This window comes from Theobroma cacao, chromosome 3, assembly GCF_053813885.1.
Source record: "Theobroma cacao isolate CCN51 chromosome 3, ASM5381388v1, whole genome shotgun sequence".
NCBI lineage: Eukaryota > Viridiplantae > Streptophyta > Magnoliopsida > Malvales > Malvaceae > Theobroma > Theobroma cacao.
In genome coordinates this window covers 43,385,483-43,395,903 of record NC_142641.1, presented here as the reverse complement: position 1 = coordinate 43,395,903, position 10,421 = coordinate 43,385,483, and the positions used below count along the sequence as shown (strand labels likewise).

At 35.2% G+C, this 10,421-nt stretch overlaps 2 protein-coding genes across 2 annotated transcripts; both read right to left on the bottom strand.

Moving 5' to 3' along the window:
* Positions 1-234: 234 nt before the first annotated feature.
* Positions 235-4,711, bottom strand: LOC18606312 (Aldolase superfamily protein). Its single transcript, XM_007039856.3, has 12 exons — positions 4,426-4,711; positions 4,249-4,327; positions 4,088-4,163; positions 3,910-3,993; positions 3,655-3,759; positions 3,041-3,121; positions 2,878-2,942; positions 2,653-2,722; positions 2,485-2,562; positions 1,816-1,913; positions 1,576-1,711; positions 235-642 (listed from the first exon to the last, which is right to left on the bottom strand). Exons 1-12 carry the CDS (start codon positions 4,610-4,612, stop codon positions 496-498), a joined length of 1,206 nt encoding a protein of 401 aa, XP_007039918.3. The 5' UTR covers positions 4,613-4,711; the 3' UTR covers positions 235-495.
* Positions 4,712-5,583: 872 nt separating this feature from the next.
* Positions 5,584-8,401, bottom strand: TPPG (Haloacid dehalogenase-like hydrolase (HAD) superfamily protein). The gene is made up of 12 exons (XM_018118434.2): positions 8,338-8,401; positions 7,737-8,233; positions 7,488-7,628; positions 7,305-7,376; positions 7,074-7,199; positions 6,884-6,940; positions 6,698-6,799; positions 6,528-6,605; positions 6,273-6,342; positions 6,113-6,183; positions 5,935-6,027; positions 5,584-5,861 (listed from the first exon to the last, which is right to left on the bottom strand). The coding sequence occupies exons 2-12, from the start codon at positions 8,028-8,030 to the stop codon at positions 5,808-5,810; spliced, it is 1,158 nt and encodes a 385-aa protein (XP_017973923.1). The 5' UTR covers positions 8,031-8,233; positions 8,338-8,401; the 3' UTR covers positions 5,584-5,807.
* Positions 8,402-10,421: the final 2,020 nt, after the last annotated feature.

Genomic DNA, 10,421 nt, shown 5'->3' with positions numbered 1-10,421 from the left:
TCCTTACAGGCTGCCAATTTCTTGGGCTTGAATGACACCAAAAGCCTATTTCAGAAATGGGTTTGATGTTTTCTCTATATTGTTCCAATTTCTGACGACAACAACTCAGGCCTAGCCTGGATATAGAATGTTCCAGCCCTTATGCCCAAAACGAACCTCACAGCAGAACTCAACAGTCAACACCGTATGTTTTTGAAAGAGAAACAATCGATAATCGCAGAAAATATAACAGTATTAAAAGAGGAAGGCTTTGCCGTGAAATTGAATGCAATTTTTCGGACAGTAGGCAGAAGAGCGTTACCACATGCAATGGGAGAGGGCAACATCAGCTTTGTGTTCATTGACAACATGAAAAGATGCAGGATTAACATCAAGCATTAAATACCAACTCAAGTGCTCTGCTAAAACAAAGTGTTGCTAACAACATTGTGGAGTTGGGTACATCCTCTTATTTTATGCCAGATGAGATGTGCTTCAAAATGAAGAAGCCACTCTTTAGACATTTGGAGGTGGCCAAATCTTGTCAAGTAATTCCTCAACTCGCTTTGCTTGATTAACATATCCATCTAGTCCAGCAGCCAGAAGCTCCACGGATGCAGGTCCCATAGATGATGCTAGGCTTAATTGGTCCCAGTTTGTGAGCTGAACATAGAGACAATATCAGTCACCAAACAGTTCATGGTTTCTAGAAACAAAAATAACATTATTGTGCATGCTTGTGCTCATTAGTTGAGCACAGGAAGGATGAAGACAAGGAAAAACATTTCTGAAAGAACTGAAATTTAAACTAATAGGGAACCAAGTGCATAGTCTTGATGACTTAAGGTTGTAAAGAGGTGCATGGTCTAATTCATTAATAGAGTTGCAGCAACTAGCCGGATGAGGAGAAAAAGATTGATGTGGTTGCTGTGAATATGGTGCTGGAAGGCAAAGGATGTAGAAAAGAATATGCTTCCATTTTCTATTTTCCAACAAGGGATAATAGTAGTAACCAAAGTGGTACATGAAAATGCCACAAGAATCTTATTAAATCCCGGAATTTTCCAATTTTATCTTTCGTCCTTTATCTATAGATCTTTACCCTTTCTTATGATCTCCAACTAATGATAAGCTCCATAGCTAGAGATGTTCTTCATCTCCACTTTTAGTCATTCTATTTCAAAAGTTAAAATAAAGGGGGAAAGTACTCAAGCTACCAACAAGGTACCACAAAGAGCAAGTATAACCAGATTAGCAATGAACTGAAAAATATTTTCTTGATATGGAAAGTCTATCTACAGGGTACTGAAATGATAAGTTAAACCTAAACATTGACAACCCATATTTAGAGGTGCAAATCAAAGGCCTAACTCCAAAGACATGAACATACCTACAAAGGCTGTTTCTACATAGCTATAGCATTAGAAACTATCAAAGGAGTACCTAAATTTCAAATCGTAAGATCATGAATGCAATATCCTGGCAAAATTACTAGATTCACATCAATTGCAATTTGTAATTATTATGTGCAGTGATTTTTTATTTCCTTTTCCCATGTTTTATGTGAGTTGAAAAAAGTATGAAAAGAAAGCAGACCTCCTCAGCAGTGAAATTGTAGGTGGCAGCAGACTGCAGGGACAGCCTCCTCACATAAGAGTACTTCTCATCAGGAACAGTAACTGATTCTTTGAGTGATTGTAACACCTTCAAGGGTGCAATGATATAGTCAACCCTGAAAGGAATAAACAATACCACAGGTTCAAGAAAAGAAAATATTTGATTCTTAATTTGTAATGATTTCCCATTAAAATTGATAAGAATCAAGTCATATGATACCCCAGCAGACTGAATAAATCCTGCTTGTTTCGAACTGCTGCTGCCATAAGCTTTGATTTATGCCCATATTTGTGAATGTAATTGTAAGCTTTTGTCACCTGCAGCAACCAACGACAGTACATTGGTTTCAAACTGTTTTGTGTTAGTATTACATTATAAATTATAAGATGCAGACACATTAAATATAATTGTATAAACTTTAAATACTAAATAACAATCATATTATCGGTGACATGATCTTTCCTAGAGTACAAGTTGTCAATAACAAGTATTCCTAGAACTATTAAAAGGGAGACAAGAAAAAGAAAAGGTAAATTCAATGATGACCCCTTGACATTATTCCTAAGTCATTCAAAATTTGTCGGCATCAAAGATTCTCAGCAATCTAGACTTAGAAGAGATGCTGAATGGAGAGAAAAGAAAAGGAAAAACAAGGAAACCTAGAATCATAACTTTAATATAGTAAAAAGAACAATCTCTGTTTTTCATTAAAAAAGTACTAAAAAAAGGCTCAACAGTCACAAGCAACAGATTCAATGCACTTCAGAAAGCATTAGAACCGATGTGGCTACTCAGAGAAACAATTTTGTAAGTCACCAGTAGTCAACAAAATTCTATAAACAGAACAAGCTAAGTCTAAACTCAGAAGATAAACGTTGTTTAACTAACCAGAACCAAACCAGGATCCTCTCCTCTTTGAATAGCAGCTTCAATCTCAGGGTCACCAGAATGATTACGTGCCCAGTCCTGAAGAATGGAAAATGTGTTTTGAGGCTAACATATATGAAGGTTTGCACATTAAATTCATCAAAGTAGGCTTTTTGGGGAAAAAAGTACCCTAACACGGCCAACAAAAATTTGAATAACAGAAGTGCCAGCTTGGGCTGCAGCTGCAGCTTGAGCAAAGCTGAAGAAACAAACCGGAACAAGCAATGATTAGAAAAAACTAAGGATGAAAGCAGAGTCTCCCATGCGAGTTTTTTTTTTTTGGTTATATATAGCATGTGCAGAAATTTCCTTAAATTATAATCAAGCAACATCATTTTCTACTTAATCACATACCTGTAAACAAAAGTCAAATGTGTCTGTATACCCTCAGATTCTAGCAATCTTGAGGCTTCTATTCCCTGCATAACCAACAAGCAACCGCAAGGATCATTTAGCTTTTACATTCCACGACTATTAAAACTTCATATCTGTACAGAGATTTCATTGAGGTACTCACTTGCCAAGTTGAAGGAATTTTAAACAATAAACGCTCAGGAGGAACATCAATCTCATTATACAATTTCAACAAGTCATGCACCTGCATATTTCAACAAGCTTTTAGCACCAGGGAGCCTATCAAAAATAAATAAAAAAAAAAAACAGATAAATAAACTACTAAAACATAATAAAAACAAACAGTAAGTTTAGTACCAACAAAGTGCGAAGTTTTAGAAGGCAATTTCACTCATCTTATATAATAGTATATAAAATATATTTGATAAGGAACATCCCTATAATCACCATGCATTTTAAAATATAATCATGTATAACAAATAATTAGTCTTTCACTATACTTCTCATTCCAAATGCTAAGAGAAGAACCTCAAGTCCACATAAGACAAGTAAAAATTGTATGTTCACTTAAAATTTCCAACTGAATGAACAAATTAGTTCATTTCATCAGTGTGTATATTCAATTAAAATTTTCAACATTGACGCGTATGCGTTAGACCCTACACAATTTTCAACCATTAAAATTGGCTGGGATTGACATAACAAACAACAGGATCATACAACAGAATCAAAAAATTCAGCAAAAAACATAAATGGACACATGAGAAAAGTCAATACCCTCCTAATAATGCCATGTGTGTCATAAGCCAGACGTGCATCCACTTCTGTTGAAACCCGACCAGGAACTAGCTTTGCCAAGTAGCCACCAACATTTACTAAAGCCTAGACTTGATGAACAACCACATGTTAAAAACTAACGATCCAATTGCAGTCTTTTTTCCCTTCTTTGTCAACGTAAATGAATAATAGGCAGCAAAAGGCCAAAAAGTTCATGCATTATGACTTAATAGTTCAATGCATAAGTACACGTACCTTGTTACAGAAACAAGACAACCTCAGTTCAGGGTTGTCCAGCCCAGAACATCCTGAATCCGCCAAAGCCATATCCACAGCATTCTAAACCCCAAAAAAAAAAATTAGCTTGTGAATTTTATATATACATATAAGGTTTTAAGCTCCCTATACATTCATTTCAAATGAAAAAGCTCACTCTAAAGATGGTATCAGGAAGGCTCAATATACCCAACAGCAATGAAGAGCTAACAGTTGCGGCAGTTGGTGGAAACCTATCAATTTCAATTAATTAGTAAATAGAAGTCGGCCTTTTGAATCAAAATTTTATTCCATAACCCAGAAGAAAACGATCCTTACCTTTCAAAATCATCAAAGATCACAGTGTCAGGAACTATCTCACTGAAAGTAGACACAGCATCCAATTCAGTACTCAACCCTGATAAATTAGAAACATCCCATCAATTAAAAACCAAAGAAACCACTAAAAAGTTTACACATTTGAACGAAAGATCCAAAAAGAAACGAGAGGTAAACCAGTGTCGAGAGAAGAAGAGAAGCTCGAGGACGAGGAGGCTCGAATAACTGGAAAAGATCTGTTGAACTTGAAGAGTAGAGCCGAAGAAGAAGACACATTCGCAAATCTTAACCTTGATTTTGCTAACGAAGAAGAAGAAGAAGAAGAGAGAAATGTGGTAGGCGGAGATTGCAAGGAGAGTGACATTTTCGTGAGAGAGAGAGAGAGATGAGAAAAAATAAAAATCGAAGGGAAGGGGGAAATTCTTTCTTTTATATATATGTGGGAAAAGTTCTGGACAGGTGGAAGTTCGTTAATGGAGGTTCGAGTTTTTCAATGTTCGGTTTTGGGTAGTTTTAAGTGAAATTTATCAAGTGCCGGATATTTTCCACGGATAAGAACTTTACCCGAACGTATTATAGATTTTTGCAACGGATGGTCGCTGTCTGAACTGTCGACCTCGGATTGGTGTGAATTATTTATGAATTTATTATTCCCAACCAAAATGGGAAATTCATAAATAAAATTTAACATAATTGAGTAAGGAAATTTGACAAACGAAAAAAAAAATTCTGAAAACAAGGAACAAACTCCGTAGTAGAGGAAAAGAAAAGGGGTTTTGTTGGTTGCAGCTGCCATAATTTAAAAATAAATTGTCCAAATTATTAAGTAATTTACTCTTAAGACATATACAGCTAAGCGCACATGTTGATGAATTTAAAAAAGATATATAATTATTGTGCACTTCAAATGAAATACTATTTGGTATATAACTAATAAAGAAGAAAAGGGCGTTTGATTAGTGTCATACTATTAATAACTTTGATGTGTTTCTTCAATGATGGTAATATCATAAGGCAAAATGTTTCGGCAATTTTATCTTTATGTGGATGGCGGTGCTTGAATATGGCTGCATCTCTTCTCGGATTCTCCGTGATGCTTTCATCTGCGAGTTCATCTTCCTTTCAGTACAAGAAAAAATAAACAGTGCTTTAGAAAACTCAATGCCTTCTCTTTTGCTTTTTCCTTTGTTTTTGTTATATTTTGTGCCTGTGCATTAATTATTGACCTCAAAGCAAAAGATTATGTTTCTAATAGATTGGCTTTACTAGACTAAATAATCAAACAGCCAATAATTAAAGAACCAATGGAAACAGGAAAAAATAAAATTAAACCCATTAGCGGGGGGAATATGCCTTACAATAATAAGGGTAAAATATTCATATAAATAATTTGTTATCAATTAATAATTTTCAAAATTCTGACAAAGATTAGAAATAATGAGGCCACTGGAAATGACTGGATTCATTCTGGGTTTATGATCCAAAATAAGAATTGAGTGCAATATTTATTTGCATGCAACTAAATGCTCCGCTTGACGATTATAGTGCTCCTAATTTCTTCAAGCTTCTTCAAACTTCTTGCATCTCACCAAAGCCTTGAGAAACTTCTTCACCTGCGCAGAATTCCATGTCAGTGTGATGTGACAGAGAAATAAGAACATCTTGATCTTGAGCAGGATTTTCTACCTCTGATGGGTCCCTGACAGAGTAGAATGCCTTGCTCTCTTTGGGCACCGAAGACACCAAGATCCCATAACCACGGCTTCCTTCCCGCAAAACCTGAATAAACCATAGTGTTAGAATCTGATGCAAATTTTCTAAATGCCACACATAATAACAACTGCAATTAGAGTGATGTACTTACCTTGAATGCATCCTCATCAGTCCTGTCGTCTCCAATATAAATTGGAAGCACATCATCCCTACCACTTAGTCCTGCATCAATTTTTACATAAAATTACATCGATAAGTGAAAACACGTTAACCTGGAAAACTTGTGATCAAAGTGTGAGAGAGAGAACTACCAAGGGCTTCAAGCAGAAACTCAACTGCCTTCCCTTTATTCCAGTCAATCACAGGACGGATCTCTAAAACCTAAAGAACAAGGAATTTAAGTATGTTAGGAGGCAAAGCCTTTAGATTAGATGGTAGTATTACTATAAAATTAATACAAAATGTCAGCGAATTCTCAAGAGAACAAAAAAAGGGGGAAGCATCACATTACATTATTGGACAAATAAAGATTATGGTTTCAAAGCCAGCAATTTTTATGAACGTACCTTCCGCCCATGAGTTAATCGCAAGCGAGGGTAGTCTTTCAAAATATCATGAACACATTGTGCGATGGTTGGCCAGTTCTGAAAAAGGAAAGAAAACGCACTTGAAAAATTAGAACTAATTACTCAGACCGAATGGCTTAATAAGAAATGTGGCACCTACTGTGTCCCACCTTCTCTTCTACATTGCGGTAATGTACAGAGGCACAAAACTTGTGATTCTCAACTTTTGCACCTTTGATATCTTTAGTATTCTCGACAAGGGTTTTAAAAACCTGCAAGATGTTTACTGATGTATAATAAAACATGTTTAGAAAAGGAGCTGAATGAATGATGCGCTAAACATAACAAATATGCACCTCGTCTATCATAGGTATAAATTCTCTAGCGGGCTGGAAAAGGTTTACCTCCTTGCCCTGTCATACAAGTACAGAATCATTAACATGAAATCGAGAGTGACATAATACTTTCTATAGTTTATTTGACAGCCTCTTCATGGAGTGTGGAGACCAATAACTTCAAGGGAGCTCTTCAATTATTGACTCTTACCTGTTGGTCAGTTGATCTAATACAATTCGGATGGTCATCAGACTCTGTATGACTCACAGGGCCCATAATGTCCATCCCATGACTACCGGCATAGTAAAGTTCAGTTAGTCCTACCAATTCATAAACCTGAAATGGAAATTGCAGTGAATCAGGCCCTATTGATCCCCAGATGATATATAATTATAGAGGACAAAGAATTGGAACAAAGTTCCTGAATGCTCCACCATCTACCTTATCACGACTTCTCCCACTAATAATTGCTGTTGGGAAATGCTTCGCAACATTTCTGACAGCAGAACGCATCTGGAAAAAAGTAAGATCATTTTCAATTTCTTTTTCTTTTAATAAAAGGAAAATGAATACAACCAAGAAATAATATCATATACATGCACCAAAATGGACTGTCGTACTTACAGCATCAGACATAAAGGCACGATCAGGGTCATCTACTATGGGAGAAAGAACACCATCATAATCTAGGAAAACAGCTATCTTCTTGCTCTTGGCATTTTTGGAAATTTGCTCAAAAGATTTAAGAGCAGATGGATACTTAATCTGCATAATCAGCAGTTAAGCAGAGCATAAGAACAAGAAACCTTATCTAGTGAAATGTGTATGAGGTAGGCTTCAAATGTATTTATCAACAATTACATATATGCATACCATCCAGGAGCAATAAGCAATATCAATATCATCTGCAGCAACCTCAATATTGAAGTCCTTAATTAGCTTCTTACGAGGGGGTGATGAAGATTTCATGGCATCCAGCCAACCATTGGAGCGGACATCATCAAGCTTCCCAGGTTTCTTTCTGGGAATTGTCATATACTTGCCAGAGGACAAAGATCCACCTGATTGTGGATAGGACAGCAGACTGGAGTGGATGCCTAGTCTTGACTTGTTTATCGGAGTAGGATCAGTGAGGACAGGAGATGAGTGATTGGACTTTAACTCCATTAGCTTCAGATCACTTTTAAGTACACTTAGAACGGGTTAAACTAGATCTTTGATGATAGCAGCAGGTTTGTCAAATATAGTTAAGAACCTTCAACCCTTAAAACCTTTTAGCCAACCCTTTTGTCTATGAAAAACCACCTCTTCAATGTTTTCTTATCACTGCTGTTGGGTGAGCAGTCCATCAATCGCAGGCTTCCTGAAAACTGATGATCGCAGCAAAGTGAAAATTCAAAATACGAAATCAAAGCAAAAAGTAAATTTAAGATTTAAAGGCTTTTCTCAGGTTAAATACATATATTAGACATACCTTCTCATCTCCGAAGCTGCGGCGCATTTATGGCAGGTAACAGAACATTATTTGTGCAAGGCTTCTGGAGAGAGTAGTATTATGGATACAAAATTTGATCAGAATGTGCTTAAATATGCATTTAATACAATAGATAGAGGCATTATAATACAGATGTGAGTAAATTGTGATTCAACGATGATAATTGAACTTAACAACATAGCTTTCCGCACGTAAAACAAAACTAAATTTCACCATCGTGAGAAACAATTTATATGCCAAAGAATAGTACAAAATTGGCTTAATTCATGTCTTCAACCATCACTAATCTTCGGGAAAATGCAAGTATTCTTGCATAATTAGTACTTCAAGGTGGCATTATAAGGAATGCACTGACAGAATCGAAAATTAAGGAACAAGAGTACAGCTCTATCTGATCTGGCTCCTATTTACAACTGAACAAATAGCTTTGCAACTTTTTAATAAGTGGTAATCTTTTTACCAATAAAAGGAGCCACCAGTAAAATCCTAACGCAATATAATTTTGGAAAAACACATGTATACATATACATATGCTGCAACATTCAAGAACACTGCATATCAGCCTTCTACTTTCTTCCTTCTTTGTCTGAAGTATGTAAATAAAGAGAAACTGCCGAAACCACATATAGGTAAATGAAATGTAGAAAGGAAGTGAAAGCCAACTTCAAATCCGAAGGAAACCCAAATTAACATCAGATGTCTAATCATAGAAACTCTCATGTGGCAGAACAGTCGGTAAACAGAAGTTTTACCAGATCAACAAACACAAAGATATTCTAGTTTGTTTAAAAAAAGTTACTCCTTCTAAAGTTGAAACACGTATATATCACAAAAAAATAATAGAGGCCAGAAAATTTTCATATATACTTTAAAAAATCCTGACAGCATACAAAACATTAAGCAAAAATGATAGCCACGTGTCGCAAATTAAAATCAATATCACTCAAAACTATAAAATGCAAGAGACATACTATTAATTGTCAAACTGACTTCATCGTATCCGATAAGTAATATTAATATTCCCGGCCTCTTTCATCACCACAGTATGTGGTGTCACCTCATTTTCATTTCTTTGTCAAGATAGATACATCTACCATTAACAAATACTTCAAAACCATAAATGAAATGACAAATAATTGTAGGACTCACCAATTTGTATCCAACTACAACACGCGTAACACATACGTATAAAAATCTTTATACCTCCTAAAAATCTCATACATGTATATTGTACCTAAGTGGGCCATTGATAGAGAAAGGATGTGATTGAATTGCAGATCTAAATGTATACATCAACATCAAATTTTAATGAATAATAAAAAAAAGAAATACTAGTATTAAAACACACAAACAAATTGAAGAAAGAAAGAAAGAAAGAAAAAAAAGGCAACTACTATATATTAACTTCCTTGCGATGACAAGACACTGCAACTACCAAAACGACCATTAACTTTAAGCCCCCACCATCAAAAAATAATAAAATGAAAAAATTGAAAATTAAAATAGATGTAGTGAAAGCTTATATGTATGAATCATTAAACATGGAAAAGGTCAATGAAGGTTCTGGGCATAATCTCGTAGAATAATTACTACAGTAGTAAACCAAAAAAAATATACTATTAACAGGTCATCAGCAATATTTTTTTTCTATTCAAGGCTAACATCACAGGAAAGAGATTAAGACACGTTTCGAACTATCAATAGCATTACCTAGTTCATTGGTAGCAACCGACAAAATAGAAAGCTAGAAACTTATACTAAATCAAATAAAATAAACAAATGAAATGGGCCATCAAAATCATTTCTTCTCTTATAAACAGCTCCCACAACAAGAAAAGATCCTACACACCACTTAAAAAATTATATAGGAAAACCCCACATATTTATTAGGTTAAAAATAGAAGACCACTGCCTATGTTAAAAAAAAAAAAAAAAAGACCCACCAGAGAATCAAAAACAAAACAACCCCAGAAGAATAAAAAAGCTTGGTTTTTTATATTTTCAGTTCATTTCACATGCATGTCTCACCAAAATGAGTTAAAACATTAATGGGCGTTGACATA

Coding starts and splice junctions, on each gene's coding strand:
- LOC18606312 (XM_007039856.3), bottom strand. CDS start 4,612: ATGTCACTCTCCTTGCAATCTCCGCCTACCACATTTCTCTCTTCTTCT. Junction 4,164..4,248: donor ATCTTTGATGATTTTGAAAG/GTAAGGATCGTT, acceptor TGAAATTGATAG/GTTTCCACCAACTGCCGCAA. Junction 2,723..2,877: donor CATTTGACTTTTGTTTACAG/GTATGTGATTAA, acceptor TTGTTTCTTCAG/CTTTGCTCAAGCTGCAGCTG.
- TPPG (XM_018118434.2), bottom strand. CDS start 8,030: ATGGAGTTAAAGTCCAATCACTCATCTCCTGTCCTCACTGATCCTACT. Junction 7,377..7,487: donor GTGCCTTTATGTCTGATGCT/GTAAGTACGACA, acceptor ACTTTTTTCCAG/ATGCGTTCTGCTGTCAGAAA. Junction 6,606..6,697: donor ACCGCAATGTAGAAGAGAAG/GTGGGACACAGT, acceptor TTCCTTTTTCAG/AACTGGCCAACCATCGCACA.